Here is a 24,474-nt window from a genome sequence, read left to right as displayed (position 1 = left end):
ATGATAAAGAATACAGTCAATGATGAGCGATGGGGGAAAATACACTAAGAAAGTAAATCCCAAAGCTGATAACCCAGAATGGAAATCTTACAGAGGTCACCTCCTTCCATCAGGATCAATTTCAGTTCTTATTGACACATCAATGGTTTTAATGAAACAGAAGATGAGGAACACTTCCTGTTGCGTTGCCCCCTCTACAAAGATTCTGAGAGGGGAACTAAATTCATCACCCGGCTTTGCTATGCACCTACTATCGTTAAAAATACTATTAAATCCACCACAGCCCTTTGCAAAAATTATATCTAATTTCATTCACAAAATGTTCAGGCAAAGAACATCTGCATCTCCTTCCTAACAATATAATCATAGCAATATTTGTATTCTGTTTTGTATGTCAATGTTTTAATTAGTCATGTTCATGTTTTGTACCCTGCCCCCTGTGGGTGTTTTGTACAATAGATATTCTTCTTCTTCTTCTTCATCCTCAAGACATGAACCAGGTGACGAGAGTGCTACCCCAACCACAACTGAGCCAAAGTCATCTGAGGTACAACCAAATCTAACTTTTCAAGATAAGAGGTCTTGTTCAAATATCTGTCAAGGTTCACCAACACTTGTACCAAGATCCTCATTAATTTCCCATCAAACCTTCAAAATGTCACTAATGACCAGATTGAGATAAGAGTGTTTTGTAAACAGCTCAATGGCCTCCTACAATAGCAGAGTTAACAATAAAACTAATGCCTGATAAAAGCTTTCCAGTGTGTGAAGTTTTTATCGTTCACTTCTTTTAGCACTGATTTCCTCTGATGCCATATGCTCTGTATGTGGGTTGATCAAGCGATAGGAATCACCTACATGACTGTTGAGGTACAGGAGGTAGACTAACGTTTAATCTCTAAAAAAGAATATCAATTCGATAGAAACAAGAACCTACATTTAAATTGAAAAGGAGCCCCAGTGAGATGGGAGATTCAGGTCCTGTGGAAAATAGGGACTTGGTTCATTTAGGGCTATGGCATCACAGTTACAGCTCAGAAAGTGTGAGACTGACTACATGGCTCCTTCCAACCATTAGACAAACATATAGTCAATGAAATCTTTTATTACACAATTCATTTTTCTCCTTTACAATTAAAACAAATTTTATGTTGTATACGGAAACACTTCGAAAACTTATATTTGAATCAATGTAATATTTGGAAAAATGGCCACAAAACTCAATTTAATTTATTCTGTGTGTATAGGAAAGAGATAATCAAATACAACAATGTCATCGTACAGGTTCGATGTGTTTCGAGATGGACTTGAGCACAAAACACATCATCTCTGAAGCTTGAAAGCATGATTATGCGTTTTCAGTGTGTTTCAGTTTATATAGCCATCTGTTTACCCAAACCGGTCAATTGTTGTGACATCTAGTCCTAGACTGAAAAAATGCACAATGCAGTAGAGCGGAGCCCCCCTTTAAAAAAACATATATCCATGATGTTCAACTAAAAATTTGAAATTACTGTACAGGCTTATTCTCCACTAAGGTATGTAACACAGATACTTTTGAATGATTTGCAAACACAGCCCCAGTCGTGAAAACCAGAATACCGCTTGTTAGCTTCAGGTAAATATAACTCAATGCAGTTTATATACAAATGATCAAATGTGAGCCTACATGGTTGTCCTGACTGTAAAACTGCATACAATTCAGAGAATATATTGGTTATAAATATGTTAAAATATTCCTGTCAAAACACTCTTTTTTTTCTTGATTCATGATATTACCTTGTATATTTACTTTGTATGATTCAAATGAAACCTATGCCTAAATTGTCAACACCCAGGATGATTGCTACAGTGAGTGAGCTACAGTGAGTGAGTGAGTGAGTGAGTGAGTGAGTGAGTGAGTGAGTGAGTGAGTGAGTTTTTAAGATGCTTTTAGCAATATTCCAGCAATATCACGGCGGGGGAAACCAGAAACGGGCTTCACACATTGTACCCAAGTGGGGAATTGAACCTGGGTCTTTGGTGTGAAGAGTGAAGCTTTAAACACTAGACTTCCTAGTCCTGCACCATGACCGTGGAACATATTTATTTTATGAAAAAATAATAATCTAGAAATGCATACAAAAGCAAGTCTAGCCAGCTCAAGCTAGCTCTATTCCACAGCATAGGGAATTTTTTTTATTTTTAGAGTCAAGAAGGATATTGTGTAATATAAGATTTCAGAGACTAAATGTTAGTCTATAGACTTCCCTACCGCCCCTGATTGCTACAGAGTACTAGCAGATTCAGAGGTTTCCTAACTTAGCATCACAAAGAATATCATGGAGCTCTACCATTATCTATCACTGAGGGTAGTTTAATGTGTGCCATTTGAAAACCATAGTGAGACTGACACAGTGACATGGCCTCGACTCGGCCAGTCTCTGAAATGAAAGTATTTCAAGAGGTTTTTTTGTAAATTCATTTTTTTAATATCTAAAGGAGTCTGAGAAACTTCATTTCCAGAAACTGAAGACATCTTGAGTTGCCACAATACTGCAGATTTGTTCCTTCAGATATGTTTTGGATGAGAAACAAGGCCGAGGCCGAGGCCAAGACCAACCAGCAGCTCACAGGACAGGCAGGTCAGACTCGCTGACCAGGTTGATGCATGTCACCATATCCAAGTTGCATAGATCGATGCTCATGGTGTCAGTCACTGGATTGTCTGGTCAAGTCTTCAATATTTACAGACCGCCATCATAAAGCTGGAACACTGCTGAGTACAACGTTTAACAACAAACAATCAATCTGTACCAGCCCAAACTGGTCATCAAGCTGCTGCTGATTGACACAAATTTTACCTCTTCCATAGAAACCACAGCTAGTTAAGTCTACAAGTCAAGCATACTAATTGCAAGGCTGAAGCTTCAGGCCATGGAGACAAACAACTATGGACAACACACAGCCCAACCATCAAAAACATCCAGCTCACTTCTCCACCAGACTGGACAGTGTGTTATTTCAATCATCATCATATATCAATCAAACTTGATCCCACCAGCTCAGGACATAGATCAGCCCTCAAGCATGATGGTCCCCTGATGACAGGCTCTGTTACAGCCTTTGTGCTCTATCTATAGTAAGGAAAACAGTGTACCTGTCAGTATGTACACCCCTACACAACGCAACCCCTTGCGCCGGCAGACCCACCAGATGGGGTTACAGCCAAACAACCCTCAAGACAGACAGGCAATCAGTGGATGAAATAACTCCAGTCTGTAAATGGTTAGTCGGACCAGCAGCTCTTCAATAGTACTGGCCTATAAAGATCACAAGCCAACAATGACTGGGATGACTGGTCGAGGTTGTCTCTTTAAATAGCTGATATAACTTATAGTTTCAAACTCTTTGTGTTAGAAATGAAGTTTTATGTTCACTAGTATGCAAAAATGATCTCCAGAGTTGCCATCTGCCATTTGGTAAAAGTGGTAGTCTTATTTAACTGGTCCTGGGCAAGCAGAGTTCTGTTAGTTTTGAACCCTGTTCAGTGAAGCATTGTTAATTCGAACTGCATCAACTCCATATATCAATTAGATAATACTGTATTCGACATAATAAACGCCCAGGACGCTCTCAAAAATAGAAATAGGGGGCTCTTAATAGAATATTATTTTGGTGAAAAAAACTAACAGAGTTGAAGGATCGTAAATTTCATGGTTTATGCTGACAGCCGGAAATGTTTATATACACCAGATATATTTTTCCAGAATTTAAAAGCCCATAATTAAGGGTACATATAACACACAAATAAATAAGTCCATTGTGTACATTGATCAGTCGGAAGGAGTGCTAATTGGGATTGTTCACTAGCCATTATATTGGCAATAGCGCCGTGGGTCCTTATTACATAGAGTACGGCATATCATTATGGTCATGACAGTCTGTGACTTCACCCGCTAATTTGTTTGTTTGTTTGTTGTTTAACACCACAATCCAGCTATATTCCAGCTGTATGATGGCGTCCTGTAAATTAATCAAGTCTAGAACAGACAATCCAGTGATTGACATTGTGAGCATCGATCTACACAACTGGGATACAATGACATTCATCAACCAAGTCAACAAGCCTGACCACCCGATCTTGATTGATGTCAAGTGACAAGTGACCAGGTGACCAAGCAGGTGGACTATATAAGGTCTTGGCACAGACTGCTCAAAGACTTAATCCTGGTTGTTTTGACCTGCAGACAATTTAGTCTTCATTGGTCCCGAGGACAAAGAGGTAGCAATTTCTGAATGTGTCTTAATGTTTCTTGCAATTTTTGGAACTAGAGTGAGTGAGTGAGTATGGTTTTACGTCACTTTTAGCAATATTCCAGCAATATCAGGGTGGGGGACACCAGAAATGGGCTTCACACATTGTACCCATGTCGGGAATCGAACCCGGGTCTTTGGCGTGACAAGCGAACGCTTAAACCACTAGGCTACCCGACCGCCCCTTTCGGAACTAGAAATGTTCAACAAGAGACACTGCCTGAGGTTTTGCTGGGATGCAACTTTAAATGAAACATTTACCAGTTCTAATAGTGATAACATATAAGGACACCCAACAAAAAGTCTAAGTCCAACTTGCCATCGGTATACAGTAAACTACGGTTATAATGAACGCAAAAGGACCACTAATTTTAGTTCGTTATAACTGTGGTTCATTATAAGCATGTATACATCATAAATTCAGCAAATGGTCGGGACCAAAAAGTATGTTCATTATATCCGTCAGTTTGTCATACGCATGTTTGTCATAAACGTAGTCTACTGCAGATTAACATTAGCCAAACTGATTCAGGCTAGTGGCAATCTGTACACCATGATAACTACACCTAAACCTAAACTGGACATGGTATAATACACAGGCACACAGCCATTTCCAAAACTGCAGATAATTACAACCCTTGCGAACAAAAACAGATAAAACATGGCTAAAAGCCATCACAAAATGCCCATAGATTCAAACAGGCTGAAGACAAGACAAAGCCGAGCCACCAGGGTCCTTCACAGGTCAAACATAATGAATTCTCCATGAAGTGTGAAAGCGGTCTGACAGAGGTGGTCCTTTCCTCACACAGTGTTAAAGGACAAGGCTTGTCATAACATCTTCCAAGCTATCAATCAAGTTGATGGGCTGTGTGTGGTGCTTACATCCCACAAATGCTGAGTTATTATACCCAGGGACCCTGGATAACACTTATGTGATCAGTTGACCATGGAAGGTACTTGCTATATAATACATGGTCATCCACAAGGCCAGTCCACCATAGACATACCACCACATGTGATGGTGTCAACAGCTCTGAACAGATGAAGGACAAATCCATACATTCCTCTTCTTAAACACTCACTTGGCAATAGAACAGATAATTAAAATAGCCTTGGCCATATCTAAAGCCTAGCAACAACATATTGTCCTCGCTTGGTCTTACCCTACAGGAATCCTACGAGCATTTAAACTGTCACTCAGTACGTAGATGACACTAGACCATTAGACCAATGCTTTTCCTTTGAAGATACATAATTTTAATAGAAACACCATATAAATCAAAAAGGATCTCTACTGAGATGGGAGTTTGAACCTGTGGCAAATCTCGACTTGTTTCATTTTGGGCTATAGCATTACAGTAAAGGCTGGGCGGAAGTGATATTAATATGGTTCAGGGACTGTGAGACAGACTACTAAACCATGTTCTGTTGCCTGAAGACATTTGTCCATCATCGTTTTAAACCATAAAAAGGATTTCTGAGGGAGTTTCCATGGTTTTATCACCTTGTGGAAAGATCCTGTAAAGATCCTGTAAAGATGACTTCCTATGTTCTACATAAACAAAGTCTTAAAGATTTTGGTCAATTTACTATTCTTGACCCGTATGTACATGTCTCAAATGTGAAACTGCATACAATAATTCATCCCAGCAATCTCACAGCTCTATCTTTGTACCACAGTTACGTACAGGATCATATGACTGAAGTTGGAACAGAGATCGGTGAATGATGAGAGCTAAGCTGAACGGATCCAATGGCTTTAGTTCCATCTCTTGCAGAATTTACAGTGTTTGAATGGTTGAATTAGCCTAATCTTAAGGGCATTAAAGCAATTGTAATATTCCCTGGGTTCTGACGTTACACCATTGTGATGTCACAATGATGGTGCCATAGTGAGCTGAATATCGGCTGATAGCACCACAATCTGCATTTTAACCTGCACAAAATATTTTTTATTTTAACAAATTGATTCAATTTCACCTTTGGTAAAGAGAAGTAACTTGACACTCTTGAGTGAATAACCTTACATAAACTCTCTCAGGAGAGATTTTCTGGTATATCTTTAAGCTCACACATAATCAGTGAGTTTGGTTTATGCTTAACGTGGAATGAACACTGAAAGTGATACAAGTCATAGACACATTCAACTTTGCCAAAAGTCCACAAGCATGGAATAGTAGTACTGACAAATAAAGGGTCGTGATATGGGATTCAAACCTACACCTAGCAGATCCAGGCATGGTTTAGGGAGGCAACTCAGCACAGAAAGATGTTTGGCCATTGGGTCGTTCACAAGACAAACCATTTACTGATGTAGCTACAGTATGATTTTGAAAAACCAAAAACTGACAAAGTTGTATCATGTATAACCTCATCTCTTTCATGTGTTAAAATGAGAAAACAAGATGACATCCAAGCTACCTAGACTGACATCTTGTCTCTGAAATGTACATATTTTACAGAAGAAAAACAAAAAACAGTTGTTAAATTATAGTTAGAAAATATAATAAAAAGGAGCCCAGAGACTTCATTTTCAGATACTGCAGTAATCTAGACTTGCCAAACATGATAACTTGCATGGGCTGTATTGGATATATTTGTTTCAGGGCCTGTATTAGTCTGTCTTACAGACCCTGATACATTTATATCAACTACAGCCCATGCAAGTCTATAATGTTTGGCAAGTCTAGATTACTGCAGTATCAGTATCTGAAAATGAAGAGAATCACTGGGCTCCCTTTTTATTAGATTTTTATTAAGATAACTGAACAACTGTTTTTTTCTGTACGATATGTTCATTTCAGAGACTATATGTTAGTCTAGGCCTGTATGACAGACTACCAACCTCCATGAAAAGAAGATATATTCCTTAACACTCACATGCAAACAATTAAAACATATCTCTGCTGTCAAGAAAATGTCATAAATCAAAGGTGACAGGACAAAATGTGATGGTTGACTGTCCCCGTTACATTCTTCATCTTGCCATGTGTTGTCCAGATGAACACACAGAGGGTGTGTCCTCAGCTTAGACAATAGCATCATGGAGATCAGGCACAATCTCAGCCTACATTCCCCAGTCAAGCATGGCTCACCAACCATAGCAAGCTGCTATGAGAAATTGTTTTCTCTCCTACATAAGCTAAAAGATATTGCTGATCTTCCTGTCCATGCCTTTTCGGTATTACTTTTACAACCTATAAACATATCGGAGGCTTTTTCACCTGCATCACCTTCAGCTGCCCGGGTATGAGATCACTGCTTTGTTTGTGGACATTAGCCATGAAATATTTCCATCATAAACAATCACATCCTGGCAGTGCATCATAGTTCCCTCATACCATTGCCCTTCACAAGATGGTAATACCATAACAAAACAATTTCATATCATGCTTCTGAGCCCCGTTGTTAGTTCTGTCAGGGAATGCTACCTTATTGTTGCATCTCAGCCAACCGTTTCCAGATGAACACTCCAGATGTTTCTCTGATCTTGGGTATCTCTTCCCTGCCAAAGATTAACAACCTTCACCCAGTCTTACCCCACCTGACCTCAAGTGTCGTTCCCTACCATAAATCCATCCCTCCAACCCTTCATTCCCACCTTCTCAACCTGACCCCTGTGCATCTCCCTTCCTAACCACCAGTGTACATCTGCCTGTCGATCTGATCCACCACCCCAACCTGACCCCAGTGTGTAATCCCCTTACTTCTACCTACATAAGACCACCTCCTATATCTGATCCACCACCTCCTACACCTGACCCACCACCTCGGACAGCTGACCCACCACCACCCCAGGGAGTAATCCCCTTACTTCTACCTACATAAGACCACCTCCTATATCTGATCCACCACCTCGGACAGCTGACCCACCACCACCCCAGGGAGTAATCCCCTTACTTCTACCTACATAAGACCACCTCCTATATCTGATCCACCACCTCGGACAGCTGACCCACCACCACCCCAGGGAGTAATCCCCTTACTTCTACCTACATAAGACCACCTCCTATATCTGATCCACCACCTCCTACATCTGATCCACCACCTCGGACAGCTGACCCACCACCCAAACCTGACCCTACACTGTGGTATCCCTTCCTTCCCTCCATGCACCTCCTGTACAGTGCAATCCCCCACACCTGTCTAAACCTATCAGACTACCCTCCCTTCCTGCCTCCATGTGCACTGCAGGATACCTAACAAGAGGATAACACGAGACACAGATACCTACATGGACTACCTGACTGGGCTTCCACAACAGACAAATCTGGGGGAAATATTGGTTTGATCATATCCATGCCTACTTGATTGATTCTTGTCAGATCTTCTGTGGGTCAGAAGGCAGCAGGATGAGGTTACTCCTGCCGTGGTTATCAAGAAACTTTCAGTTTTGCAATGTAGATAAATACTTATCGGAATTCACATCTAAGAAAAATGAATCTATATAGGTGTATTCATAAAAAATAGATGTATTAGGAACACCTACAGTTACTACTCAAAAGAAGTTAAGGAAAACTGATTCTTTCATATGACTGAAGTTAAACTTTTTGAGTAGTATATGGTTTTTTTGCAGACACTAGGATCACTATAGCTGAAATTACTAAAGCCAGCATGTGTAGTCTGTCAATACAAGGACACAATAATATACCTAACATAATGCAGTCCGTCAGTAAACCTGTCCCATTAAAAAAGAGAATCATTGTGTTGTTGCGAGCCTTCTGTATGATGGTTTTTCAGACCTCCATTCTGAATGCATCTTTGACAGCTGTAAGATTCCATGTTTTTGACGTAAAAGGCGACTATGCTTGTCGTAAAAGGCGACTAACGGGATCGGGTGGTCAGGCTCGCTGACTTGGTTGATGCATGTCATCCATCCCAATTGTGTGGATCGATGCTCATGATATCAATCACTGGCTTGTCTGGTCCAGACTCGATTTTTTACAGACCGCCGTCATATAGCTGGAATATTGCTGAGTGCGGCGTTAAACAACAAACCAACAACTAGGAGCCTCAGGTTCCAGACTAACAGACTAACGGGGGGGGGGGGGGGGGGGAGAACGGGGACTCTATCTTTGACAGCAGTTTGACAGGTGACACTTCTGGTGATAGAGGGACCAGATTGACAGGGTTTCCTTGTATCGAGATTGCATGTTTGACAGCTGTAAGATGGGAAAAGTTTTAGGGGACACAGCAGTCCAGACTGACAAGGTTCCCTTGTACCCAGACTGCATCTCTCAACATGCTCTGAAGGAGTATAGGTCAATTAGTAAATTGCAAGACTGGCACACTGACATCAATCAATTTTGTCACACCAGACAGGGCAGCTTTGGCAGCAAACAGCCAACATCCTCCACCTTGTAAAGGTTCTCAAAACTGTCAACGCTGAAGCAAAGACATGGATGTCAGGTCAATCCTCAGAGAAGATATCCAAGCAAAGTTTGTGTTGACATGTAGCACAATGTGCACACATATGGCTTGAGTCTTCTATTTAGCAAGACTATGTGAAGCGTACACCACATGGAATAAAGCTTGAGTGTACACGAGAGAAGTACTGGCTTCCAGAGTGTTCAAACGTTTCGTGTAAAGAGCAGGGTCATCCTGCCACCTTTAGGATTCATTAAAACCATGCATATTACACAAACATATCCCCTGTTAGTGGACCCGCATTTGATTTTCAGATCTGGCAGGGCATTTTCAAATTTGTTCAGCCTTAACATTTTACAGTTCACTCTTTCAGTTTTGTTTTAGGTTTTGTAGTGTTGTTTGGAAGCTACACCCTAGGACAGCATGCTACCCAAGTACAGCAGTTTCCATTGAGAAATTATGTCAGTGGCCCTATCACACTCAGCAATATTACAGCTATAGGAAGGTGGTCTCTAAATAATTGAGTCTGGACCAGATAATCCAGTGAGTGATATCATGAGCATTGATCCAAGCAATTGGGGTACGATGACATGTATCGATAACCAAGTCAGCTAGCCTGACCACCTGATCCCGTTAGTCGCCTCTTACAACAAGCACATAGTCGCCTCTTACAACAAGCATAGTTGCCTTTTACGGCAAGCATGGGTTGCTGAAGACATATTCTACCCCGGATCTTCACGGGTTGTCTGACTGTTTGGTAATATCCCAACAGATGAGATACCTGCAAGTCAGAGTGAGTGAGTGAGTGAGTGAGTGAGTGAGTGAGTGAGTGAGTGAGTGAGTGAGTGAGTGAGTGAGTGAGTGAGTGAGTGAGGTTTAATGCTTAGAAAAGTACTCCAGTTATATCACAGCATGTCAACATAATGTGGAAAGAAAATATTGTACTGGTTACAAGTAGTATCACAAAACAGTCTCATCTTAAACATTCCTTGTAACAACTTTACAAAATAAGTAAAGTGAAAATCATTTTGTAATTTGCATCAAGATTTAGCAAAAGACATCCCACATTGGCCTTTCCTTGAGCAAGCCAATCTCACATCATGATATTATGGACACAGGTTACATTCTGTGCAGGATCAACAGCATCATGTAAATCACCTGTCTATAGAGGTTGTTTGGTTCTTTGCTAATGCGAAACAGACCCGTGTTCATATCCCTAACCAAGCGTTTAGGATATATCAAGACACTTTAATAACTTGAGGGATCTGTTCTCGTTGATCTAGATTGACATTTAGCCCCAGAAATAAGTTATCTTATTTAAAAAAATATATCTACACAAAAAAATTAATAATATCCAAATAGAGCCCAGAAGTATCCTTAGAGCTGAGGCAATCTAGACTTGCCAAATCATTCTAGACTTGAGTTTGGTTTCCTTTCTTAACTTCTTCTCTAGGGTCTGGGAGACAGACAGTCATTGATCCACCAGACTGCCCTCAGGGTTTGTGGTTAAACAAGGTTCAATGACCAGTAACCACATACAACAAAAACAATTACCTCTTCAACATGCAAAGAAGAGCTGGAAAGATGAAATAGAAAAAGAAAAGACACATAAAGCTTGGAGTGATATATTCTTTGAACAAGTGAAAGAGTTACTTCCCTTATCATAGATTAATTTCAGTTTTGCGAAAAATTAAATTTCCTGTTTCGAATATAAGTCTGTTCTTAATAAAAAATAAATTGCTTATAGAACTAAAATAGTAGCTGACCATATTTTCATTAACTTCATTAGAACAGTTTCTGACTTCACCCATTGGTGTTTGATGCTGAAAATGCCTTAGTCAGCAATAGTCAAAGGAAACCTGATCCTTAAACCAAAGGGAAGATTGCCAGATCTCTGAATTAAGTACAGTTGATTACAATTTGTACAGTGATCAGGGGGGACGTATTATCCAGTCATCCGAGCAGTATGTGGCATGTCAACCATTCAAGTCCTTTTCAAGTATTGCAGATGATCTCGTCCATTGAGCCAGATAACAGACGCTGTACACACTGGCTAAATACAAACCAGGCTAGTTCCTGCTCTTGTTTACGGATCCTTCGCCACAAATTTTGTGTCCTTGTAATTTGAAGTACCACAAGCCACTTCCTCTTTTTCATGAACACTAAAATTCATATTTGAGTTTTTAAGATAAAATTATTTCTGAACACCAAACATATTTTTTATCAAATAATGTCTTTGTATATATGTATATAAGAATGTGAACATTTTACTCAAGCATAGCACAGACTCTCCACAGTGTTCAAAATTAGCAAGTGAGTGACTTTGGTTTAACAGCTCTGAACAGTATTTCAGTTTTATCACAGCATGTCATCTTGATGTGTGGTTGGTTGGTTTGTTGTTTAACGCCGCACTCAGCAATATTTCAGCTATATGACGGCGGTCTCTAAATAATCAAGTCTGGACCAGACAATCCAGTGATTAATATGAGCATCGATCCATGCATTTGGGATCGATGACATGCATCAACCAAGTCAACAAGCCTGACCACCTGTCGCCTTTTACGACAAGCACAGTGCCATATACGGCAAGCATGGGTTGCTGAAGACCTGTTCTATCCCGGATCTTCATGGGTCTGTAAGGACGGCCCAAACTTATACAAGCCAGAGACTGCTCAAATTTAAGAAAGAAAGTAAAGTGATCCTTTCCATAAACATATTGTCAAAAACAAAAGATTATGGGATCCCAAGATTAAACTAGGAAACAAAAATCCTCTCGCACCCTTCAACTTCTAACTCTGATTCAAATCTGTTAAATATGATTTTCAAATTATTAAAATTTTCATAAACAAAGTCCATAAACGAACTTATGATAAAAAATGCTCCATGACCTACATTTATCATAATAAGCTCCCTGTTTGACATGACCAATGGGTCTCCAGCAGGTAGAGTGAGCTGGTTAGAGGCTTGGGGGACAGCAGATGGTTCACGCTTCACGGGGCACCAGGTCAACTGGAGACGAATGCCCCCTATCATATTTCACATGTGCTGAGGTTAGTGTTTTGTACCCCCAGGTCATAGACAGATAGATCACAACTGGAGAATCTTTATCTTATTACACTGCAGCTCAAGCACTTCAAATATCACATACTGGCAGCCTGAGTTATGTCAGGTTCATTTGAAATATGGCCCCTATTTCTATACCAGGCCACCTCTCCAAAACCTGATAAGGATTTTGTTATGCTACATTATGATAGTAATGCCACATATTTTTTAAGGGTTTAAGTTTTTACAGACAACATAGCTTATGTCACTTAGTATCTTCTTTTCATTTTAAAATAAAGTTGTTTACAAGTGCCTTGGTTTAGTCAAAGACGTATATACGTCTTTGGTTTAGTGAAATTATGAAAAAAGCAGGACATCTAATATTTTTACTGTAATTAAGACAATGTATTTGTATTTACTTGTCCCAAGGGAAGGCTTTGTTCTCTAATATGTCTCTTGTATAAGGGGTTTGCAGTAATACAATGGATGTGATCTTATTATACTTAAAAAATTCCTTCTTGTGAGTGAGTGAGTGAGTTGGGTTTAACTCCACTTTTAACAGTATTCCAGTCATATCATGGCGTGTCAGCTTAATGTGGGAGGAAAGCCCGAAGTGATGAAGGTCTCAGACGTTTACCACTTCGATGAAACCCACAAGCACGGGTATGGTGCTGACAAACCTAGAAACATAATCGGGGCGAACCGGGATTCGAACCCACAATCATAGGTTTCTGGCGTGCCCAAGGGACGCAACTCTGCACAGCAAATCGCGGCGCCTTAGACGGCTGGGCCACCTGTGCCCCCCCCTTCTTGTGTGTTCTGTAGCTGCATCCTTCTACTTTTCTACACCATCCCTGGTTTATTTTAGATACTTTTCACTCAGGTTGGTCAAATCTTTTTGAAAAAAGCGTCCGAATCATCAAACATTTATTGACTATACTTATATTCAAAAGAACATGAACAAAACAGGGTTTTAACAGGTGAACCTTAAAAAGAAAATATGACCACCTTAATAAAATTTCGCATACAGATGTGAATATCTCTGTGATACAAGTCGATATTAATATCTGATACTTATAAAAACAGCTGCAGCCAAGAATCTGGGTTTCAACTTTAGACAAACTACCTTCAATAACGTCATGTTGTTGTAGTCGATCAGTTCTAACTCCAGTGCCTGTCAGCTCCACCTGGTGGGGCATGTGTACATCATCTGAGTCCGTCAGTCAATACCTAAATTACTGATGGCCAAGATGACATATCTTGTTCTAAATGTTTCTGTCGAACCTTTGTATTCAGGATTTTAACACTTTTGTGAGATGGTCATGCTGTGAAAATGACATACATTCTTTTTAATAACAAATATTTCAATGTCTATATTTATACAGGTCGTGAAATCTAACTTGATGTTTGTAGACCAGCATATACTGGGAAGACAGGCGAGATGAGGCGAGGCATAGACGAGGCGAACAGTCTGTTTTGTGCCCTTAATGCCGAGCACCAGGCAGTGTAACAAAAAGTACAAACTTTTGACATTTTTGGGTATGAAACGTAAAGGGATCAAACCACCCACCTTCAGCCAAATTCTCCATCCACTAGACCACGGAGGTGGTGGCTTTGCAAAAACCCTTATCACACCAACATCTGTAGATGAGTGAGTGAGTGAGTATGATTTTATGCCGTTTTTAACAATATTCCAGCAATATCACAGCGGGGGACACCAGAAATGGGCTTCACACATTGTACCCATGTTGGGAAACAAACCCAGGTCTTTGGTGTGACAAGCGAACGCTTCAACCACTAGGCTACCCGACCTCCCAAGTCTGTAGGTGAAACAATATATATGCATTGCTACCACAACTACCCTGGAGATCACAACCTGACACATTAACTTTTAGTCCCCAGAGCATGATGTTAAAACAACATCGAGTGATCAGAAGAATTCTTTCTAGTCCGTCTCACAGTCCCTGAACCATATTATTTTCTCTTCCGCCCAGCCCTTACTAAATGCTACAGCTCTTTATGAACCAAGTCTAGATTTTCCACAGGTTCTGTTCTGCAATCTCACTTGAGCTCCTCTTCAATCAAAATGTAGTTCTTTGTTTCTATCCAAATAATGTAGTTTTAGAGACTTAGCGTTAGTCTTAAGATAACTTCATACTGCAGTATCTGTACAGGGTTTGACACACCCTCTTATAAGCTATAATCTATAGTCTGGAAAAGATTACTTGTAGTGGATTTACTAGACTAACACTTGGTCAATGAAAACATGTCTCTAAAATAATAATAATTTTGTTCTTCAAAAGAACTTTTCCTCTTTTGCTGTTTTAAGCAAACTAGACTTGGTTAGTTTGATCTGGACTTGCCTAGGCTATTAGTAAAAAAAAAAACAACCTAAGAAATATAAATTCCACAGTCATGGTGCAGGACTATTGACTAACAGGCGTCGTCCCCTTCAAGTGTTAGACATATCCCATTATCTAACTCACAACCCATATTGTATCTGTTTGATGAACCCAAAACTCAATCATTTAAACCAATCAAAATATTCAATGTCTTCAAACTGTAATATGAGACAAATACACTGGGAAATTGATTCAATAACATTTCAATTACAACCCACGGCCACCATATTGCTGGCTGGCTGCAAGGTTGTCTAGGTGTAATAAACCCAGTCATAAATGACTTCAACATGCCAACGATGATGCACATTAACGCTGTCAGATCTACACAAGGTATAATATACAGTGACACACGTAAATCAATCATACACCAACCGGGGACAGTCAACAGTAACCCTGTCGCCTGTTGGAAGTGACAATCCACATCTCACAGTCGCACTAGTTAGAAGACTGCCATCAGTCCCACCTCATGTCTTACTCAGCAGTCAACCAACATTGACTAAAGTCTCTGTAAATATATAATTTTGATGGAAACAAACTACATTTAAAATGAAAAGGAGCCCCAGCGAGAAGGGAGATTCTTCAACATGTAGAAAATCTAGACTTGCTACATTTGCTTGCAATCAACTACAACAAAATGACATTATTAAAGGTCACATGACAGCAAGGGCTAGGTGGAAGGGAAAATAATATCGTTTAGGGACTGTGTGACTGACTCTTTTCCAACTGTGTTCAACAGTTAGTCCTGCACCATGACTGTGGAATATATATATTTTATGAAAAGAAAAAATATCTAGAAACGCATACAAAAGCAAGTCTAGCCAGCCCTAGGTAGCTCTATGAAATCAGCATAGGGAATTTTTTTTTTTTTTAAATGTTAGTCTTTTCAACAATATCAGTACACTATTAAATGTACTAAGGAGAATTATGGTGGCATTAATAAAATACGTCCTTTATCACACATATTTGTCACTGTTCTGACAGCTGAGACTCATATATATGTGTGTAGAGTGAGTTGCAGCAATCATATGGCAAGAGACTCCAAGAACGAGGTGTTGCTGTGTAGTTGTTTTGCTGATTTGCAGGTACATGACACATGAAACTGTTCGGACTGGTCTTATCTACCAAAAAAATAAATTACTTAGCTTCTATTACACTAATGTATAAAGCTCCCATCCTCATGTTGAATCATGTGCAAATTAATGTGGATTGTAAAGTTTTGTCAAATGCTACAGTTAGATCTCACACTTCCATTTATGATTCTGAAGAGCCACAAGGTTCAGTCTGTTATTGCCCTACTGTTACTGTTGGCCAGGGGTGGTCGGGTAGCCTCATAGTTAAAGCGTTTGCTCGTCTGCTTTTAGCAATATTCCAGCAATATCGTGGCAGGGGACACCAGAAATGGGCTTAACTCATTGTACCCATGTGGGGAATCAAACCTGGACCTTTGGCGTGATGAGCGAACACCTTAACCGCTAGGCTACCCTATTGCCCCCATTGTCATGGACTGATCATTTATTCCAAGAAAAGTGGAAGCCTTTGGTTCCTTGGCTTCTTTTTAAAAATAACTCCACCCCTTGTTCAAAATGAGGCCACTTATGTTCCAAGGTGGTTTTCAGCAACTAGAATGAACAGTTTCAGCCGTATCACACAGCTGGATGGATTAAAGTTAAAGAGGTTGTAACAATATTAATTAATTATTATTTTGAGACCCACACAAATGGGTATGGTGTTGACATTTGAAGCCCAAACGAGCAGATCCTGCCATGGATAAGGTACACAACTCTTCATGGAGAACCGCACCTAACATCACTGGGCTACCAAATGAACCCTAAAAATCAAGAGTTACATCCCTTTGAAAAGGTGGTCCACACTTTCTGAATGACCTACTTTTCAATACAAGATGTCATGTAATATGTTGAGTAAGTCTTATTCAGAAGCTCGAGATTTAGTGTTGAGTAATGTATGAACATAACAGCCCATCTGTCTTCTAATTGGCCTGGGTGTGTATTACAAGCTTCATACAAGCGAAATAAATCACACACCACGGAAGTCATTACTGTGATAATAGCAGCAGTTCATGTAAATTTTCTCCCCTCAAGAATTGTTGATAATGGTAATAAATGTCTGTCACGAGTAGCTAACAAGGGCCCAGACTTTCCGTGAATGGAGACTGCCTCATTAGAGAAAGCTGCAGGTAATTGGGGGGCTACCTTTAGGCCACCTCGACTGTACAATGGCTGACCTACAGGAAGGTGGTCAGAGCTTATTAGGCCAAAAGGAAATGCCACCCTCCTTGAAAGAATTCTGTGACGTCAGTCACGTCTTACTCTAAGGGGTTTACGAATGAATAGATACATACTGTCCAAGAATATCACAGAAGTAAGCAAGTATATACACTATGAACGTTAAAAAAAGATGATCTACTGTGCTGGGACCAACACTTTAAATACATTTAGTCACAATACATAAGTTTCTGATCATTACAACAGCTGATAGATGTTTTCCTTGCACGCTAAAAGAAATTCAGGTTGTAAGCGAGAGAATGAGTTGGTTTTAACGCCGCTTTTAACAGTATTCCAGTTATATTACGGCATGTCAGCTTAATGTGGGAGGAAAACCTGATGTGATGCAGGTCTCAGACATTTACCATGTTGGTAAAACCCACGAGCACGGGTATGGTGCTGACAAGCCTAGAAACATAATGTATGTGAACTGGGATCTGGAAACCACAATCTTTGGTTTCTAGCGTGCCCAAGGGACACAACTCTGAATGGCGAATTGCAGTGCCTAAGACAACTGGGCCCACGTGCCCTCCAGGTTGTAAGTAAAATGATAGGTAAGTAAGATAACCTGCAACCACTATGTTAAGCAAGGGCAGCCAAATTTGTTAGTTACTTTGTTTGTTGTTTAACGTCGCACCCAGCAATATTCCAGCTATATGACGGCGGTCTGTAAATAATCGAATCTGGACCAGACAATCCAGTGATTTACATCATGAACATCGATCCACGCAATTGGGATCAATGACATGCAGCAACCAAGTCAGCGAGCCTGACCACTCGATCCTGTTAGTCGCCTTTTACGACAAGCATAGTCGCCTTTTACAGCAAGCATGGGTTGCTGAAGACCTAGTCTACCCCGGATCTTCACGGGTCTGTTAGTTACTACATAGATCTGACAAATATGAAGGTGTACAGGAGGTAGACGAACTAAAACCTACAAACCATCCTTTCATTTACAACAGTTCATAATGCACCCAAACATCCCTAAACAGCAAAACAGCTACAAAAGCAGATGGTGTTGCTTTAGCGTGGTGAAGGTGTTTCAAGTTCATCAACAACCATGGATGATGCCTACAATTGTGTCTACTCCAGATAACCAACCCATATCGTCATGTAAACTTTGCTCCACCACGCACCACAGAGGGTTTCATGGAGGCCAGAAGGTGACAGTTAATTACCTGAACTGAGTCAGGACATCTGTTTAGTGTTGACAACACAGGGTTATCAAAGGCAGGGAGTGTGCTGTAATCACAGTCATCGTCACACATGCCACTCAAACAGATAAATACAGTGTTGGTACAAGATGGAGGCACTGATGCTGCTCCATACAATTTCATTGACGAACATGGCTTATTTAACAGAACCTGAAGCTATTTGTCGAGGTGGGTATAACATGATCTTCCCACACAGAAGTCCACCGAGGAGCGACAACAGAGGACACATGGTCCAGTAGGTAGTGTTACAGGTTACAGATCAATCTGGTCACACCTGTTGTGCCCTCCTCCTCAAGTATTGACAGCGTTCGGATGATATGTCAAAGTCCTTGGAAATCTTGTTATGGAACAAAACTGAGACAGAGACACCTGACGCGAGCAGTATCAATTGTACCTGAAAATTATATCAAACTTCTGAACCGTTTCTTTCAAAAGTTGAATAGATGAAGCAGCCATTTCAAATACGTGTAATGTGTTTTGTAACCGAGTCGAGCATGACCAACATTGCAAAGAAGACAAAGGTTAATGGATAACAACTTCTTTATCATACTGTGATAGTGATGTTTTGGTATTGACCCTTGAACCGTTGAGTTGAGTTGAGTCCCTTAATGCCGAGCGCCAGACAGGGTTACAACAAGTACCATCTTTTAACGTCTTTTGGTATGACGCGGCCTGGGGGATCGAACCCTGGACCTTCCGCTCTCCGGGCAGACGCTCTACCACTAGACCACGGAGGCGGTCGGTCGTTCGTTCGTTCGTTCGTTCGTTCGTTCGTTCGTTCGTGAGTGTGGTTTTACGCCACGTTTAGCAATATTCCAGCAATATCACAGCCACCAGAAAATGGGCTTCACACATTGGACCCATGTCGGGAATAGAACCCGGGTCTTCCGGGTGACGAGCAAACGCCTAAACCACTAGGCTACCCCACTGCCCCGACTGAATAATGAACAAGGTATAGAATTATATATCATATGTGAAGGATTAACAGTAACAATACTTATCATCCATTACTAACATTGCTCTATCACATTTTTCTACTATATCTAGAACATTTGGTCGGTGGTGTAGCCTGGTGGTTAAAGTGTTTGTCTGTCACACAGAAGGTCCAGGTTCAATTCCCCAAAATGTGTAGAGCAGCTTGATATGTTTGGAATATTGCTAAAATCAGTGTCAAACCATAATCACTCACTCATTCACCCACAGACATCCTAAATCCCCTGAATTAGCATGTCAGACTGCCAGTGCCATAGCCTTACATTGAGTCTCTGAAATCTTATATTACACAATGTCCTTCTTGACTCTAAAAAAAAAAAAAAATTCCCTATGCTGATTTCAGAGTGTGGAATAGAGCTAGCTTGAGCTGGCTAGACTTGCTTTTGTATGCGTTTCTAGATTTATTATTTTTCATAAAATAAATATATTCCACGGTCATGGTGCAGGACTACCAGTGTCACAGCACTGTAGGATAAGTTATAAAGTGTCCAAATATTGTTGACAGAATATAAATACTGTCATGACAGCCTGGATGTCAGAAAGTAACCACTCACAAGTAGATAGACAGGCCTTTAGTTGGTCAAGGGTATCAGGTCTATGTCAGTGATATTCAAGGTCTGATAACTGGATATCAAATGGAAAGATGAGTGACAAGAAAGGTGATTGCCAGCTTAAATCCCCAACCAGATTTGATACACCTGACCCCTAAATACAACACACACAGAAACAACTGTGTCTTAACATTCTCCACAAGTGGCTCCCAACTCCAGTAGATTTATAATGGGGTCAGGCCAATTTTGCCATCCAAGCAAGTTTGATTCGACAGTCATAGAAACCCCATTGTTTTGGTTTTAGACACAAGCCACTAATTTTATAATTTCTGGACCAAGGCTAAAAATGAGCAAGTGAGTGAGCGAGTGAATATGGTTTTACGACCCTTTAAGCAATATTCCAGCAATATCACAGTGGAGAACACCAGAAATGGGCTTCTACCATTGTACCCATGTCGGGAATCGAACCCGGGTCTTTGGCGTGATGAGCGAACACTTTAACCATTAGGCTACCCGACCGCCCCTAGGAAATGAGCAAGAGGCAATGGAACATACTGAACAAAAATTGTCAGGGGCATTGGATATTTTTTTAAGTGAAGACTGAGCACACAATTTCATAAAATTATCCCCCCAAATATTCATGATCTAACCTGTTTTGTTCACTATATATAGTCCCATAGAAACGTTTCCTTCTGATTTCAACAAAATTGATCCTGTTTTGAAATTTCTGTGATGGCAAGTTGTTGGTTGGTTGGTTGGTTTGTTGTTTAACGCCGCACTCAGCAATATTCCAGCTATATGATGGCGGTCTGTAAATAATCGAGTCTGGACTAGACAATCCAGTGATTAATATCATGAGCATCGATCCACGCAATTGGGATCGATGACTTGCAACAACCAAGTCAGCGAGCCTGACCACCCGATCCCGTTAGTCGCCTTTTACGACAAGCATAGTCACCTTTTACGGCTAGCATGGGTTGCTGAAGGCCTATTCTATTCCGGAATCTTCACGGGTCGTGATGGCAAGTAGGTTCATATCATCCTGTAAATATGTCACCATAAAAACCTTTGTTCATACTTTTCTCCTAACCTTAAATTAGATATCTCCCGATCTGCAGTAGCCAATGGAAGAGATATCAAACCTAGCTGTCACATTGATATTAAACATGTTAAATAACTAAATTAATATTAATTCATTGCAGTAGTTGTTTAATGCAAAATATTTGATGGTTTCTATTATTGAAAAAAAATATACTAACAACAGTCACTCAGAATTCATATAAGGTGAAACATTTGTACTATTTGTGACTTGGAGACAATAAACACTCAACCCATCTTTCTACCTGCCCTTTTCTGTCATTAAATATAACAATATCTCTATTCCTGTCCTCTTTTTCTGACCAGGAAATTGAAATTTATTTGCTTTAAATCCGAGTTTTCAAATTTTATTCAGGGGCACAGACATAACTCAAGCTACATACATATATTTCCATCCAATTGTCCTCCCCTCTGCAATGTTTCCTGGTGTCCCCTGTGAGAGATATACATGTGAACTCTCACATCGACTGGGCAGTGAGACCTGGGAATATACCTGAGACAGGTTAACGACTGATACGGATCATAGTTGCTTACCTCACCGCCGAGTCTTAGATCTCGGGTTTCCTGGTGAGATCCTGACATAAACCCTGGCCCATGGGAACATACTATATACATGACAACCTGTCTTATAGAGTTATGGTCCTGGAGCATGGCGTGCACTCAATGCTGTTTTATGCTTTTGAATTTGAAATTGTACTTCTCAATTACCATGTCTTAGGATTCATGTCTTCTTTTCACTTGTAAGTGTGAATATCATCACATAATGAGACCAGTTATGAGATATCTGATCAGGGTTACTTTGATACAAGTTAAACGGGGTGTTGATCTTGCCATATCTCTCTGAAATACTTGCACACTTGTTCACTGACAGCGGCACATTGTCAGTCATAGAAGATATATGTGTAGAGTGAGTGAGTGAGTGAGTGAGTGAGTGAGTGAGTGAGTGAGTGAGTGAGTGAGTGAGTGAGATGGGTTTTATGCTGCTTTTAGCAATATTCAGCCATATCATGAAAGTGAATGACACCAGAATGGGCTTCATACATTGTACTTGTGGGGAATCAAACCTGAGATTTTGATGTGATAAGCCAACACTTTGACCACTGGGCTACTCCACCACCTCCATGTGTGTAGAAATTGTAGCTTTCTATCATATTGAATATTGTTGAAGGTTACCAGCCTTTAAAATCTTGACTAGTGTGACAGCATTAATTTCATGGGTGTTTTATATCATGTTTCTTCAAAACAGGATCTACGTTGCATGACAGACTACTTCCTACAATATGATATTTGAATCCACAAGTGTCCAGTGAGCAGCACAACATACCATGCTGTACCTCACATCCTGAGTCGCTGGTGTTCCATCACAATCATCTGCGTGCAGGGGTTGGTGGTGATTAACACTGAACACAAACCAGAGTATGTGTGTTTGCAGGGCATAAATGTACCCTGAGGGCGCTGGGCAAAACAACATGCTCGATCATCCCTGTGAGGGCACAGATTCATGATCTACTCATGATTAATCACACTCTGTAGTCTTCTTGCAACTTTATCAGCAAAAGGATATGAAATGTTGTGATAAACAACAATATGACAGGCCTTTTTACATAGACAGAACACTGGACAAAACAAGATCAAAATGGAGAAATATTCATCAGTTGATCAATCTGATAACATTACTCTGAAGACCCCTGCTGATTGCCTGTTGATTGTTAATCAGTCATCAATTGCCTTTCAATATCATTAAAATCAGAACTTAGTGCTACGCTACTGCTACACCAAAGACCTGAGGACAGTCCATTATAAGTCAGAAGCCAACATTAGCCAATCAGAAAGCAGCTTTCCCAAGCATTACAACACTAGTTTCAAAATGGTGACTTCCATTCCAAACTACACTTTGAATTTTTTTTTGCCAAATACTTCATTCAAAATTTGAAATGAAAACTGAAATAAATTTCTGGAATGTCTACAGATCAACGACATTGAATGGCAGTACTTCCCATGGGCTATGGAAAGCGTCTTCCGTTTCAAAAGTTCATCCTATTGAAGCAAGAGATAGAAGATGTTTAGCATTTGGAATCAGTCTTGCAGCGCATAACTGTCATTTGGAATGCTTCATTTTAACCTTTTCGAGGTTCCACAATTAGAAAATCCAAATCTCGTTAGCGACACTCTGATTGGCTGGATGAAAGGTCATTCTGACATGACCTGTAATTGGATGTTCTCAGATCTTTGTGTAGCAGTAGAAAGCACTAGGATCTGATCTTAATGACATTGTTGCCTTTTCACATCAACGATCAATCTTGAAATTTGAAATCTCCCATCACTACACTGGACAGGATGCAAACGTAACTATCCTGGCCCTCCTGTGTCGGTGTAAAGTACTCACCCAGCAGGGTATGCGACGGTGCCAGTGTTGGGGTCACATGTGAAGTTGGCATTGCTGGAGACGGTCAGACCAAGCACACGCTCTAGGCTTACCTGAAACACAAGCACATATTGAACACAAGCACATATTAAACACAAGCACATATTGAACACCAGCACATATTGAACACAAGATCTACATCATACAGTCATCAATACCATCACTCTCTCAGTACTCAGTTACAATTCAAATCATTAACTGGATTAACTGATCTACCACCTTTCTGAAACCCACCAGCACAGGAATGGTGCTGACAAACCTAGAAGCACAATTTGGGCAACTCAAGGATTAAACCATGATCTTTCTGACACATGGGATTAAACTCTGCACAGCTAATTGTTTAGACGACTGGGTTACCTGAAATTTCGTACCAGTACAGTGTACTATGGACCCCTTCTTTCAGAGAATCTCACCTTGAACCCAGGTTTTGTTTATTTGGTGTTTTTGTTGTTTAACTCCCAGCTATAATGACTGCATCCTAGTAACAGTGCATTTAGCACACTAGGTTCTTCAGTCATGACTTCCTTGAAAGATGGCCACCAGCTGTTATTGTTTCACACTTCATTCATTGCTACAGTGTACTTAGGTGTTCAAAAGAATGTTGTCAACTCAGCAGTTTTTGTGTTTCACCTCCCTGGTCTGATGAAGAGTTCATTCAAGCCTACCAACTGTATGTACAGGACACCATTTCACAAATAAAAGCGATCTTAGCGTAGAGGTGATCGTAACTCCCATACTTTAACATAGACTTACGACAGTTGTAGAGCTACGATCGCATTGTGGAATGGGGATCTGTTAATG

General features: G+C 40.3%; 1 protein-coding gene across 3 annotated transcripts in view; it reads right to left on the bottom strand.

Annotated features, from left to right (window-relative positions):
• The window catches only part of LOC124134831 (mitogen-activated protein kinase-binding protein 1-like), a 129,678-nt gene that overhangs the window by 61,463 nt on the left and 43,741 nt on the right, over positions 1-24,474 (bottom strand). For all 3 annotated transcript variants that reach the window (XM_046499888.2, XM_046499887.2, XM_046499889.2), the window contains exon 2: positions 23,635-23,726. In XM_046499888.2, coding sequence (XP_046355844.2) covers positions 23,635-23,726 — 92 coding nt within the window. The remainder of the gene's footprint in view (positions 1-23,634; positions 23,727-24,474) is intronic.

Source organism: Haliotis rufescens, unplaced genomic scaffold, assembly GCF_023055435.1.
Source record: "Haliotis rufescens isolate VD_foot unplaced genomic scaffold, xgHalRufe1.0.p SCAF_3, whole genome shotgun sequence".
NCBI lineage: Eukaryota > Metazoa > Mollusca > Gastropoda > Lepetellida > Haliotidae > Haliotis > Haliotis rufescens.
The sequence above is the reverse complement of the archived record's forward strand: the minus strand, read 5'-3'. Positions and strand labels throughout refer to the sequence as shown.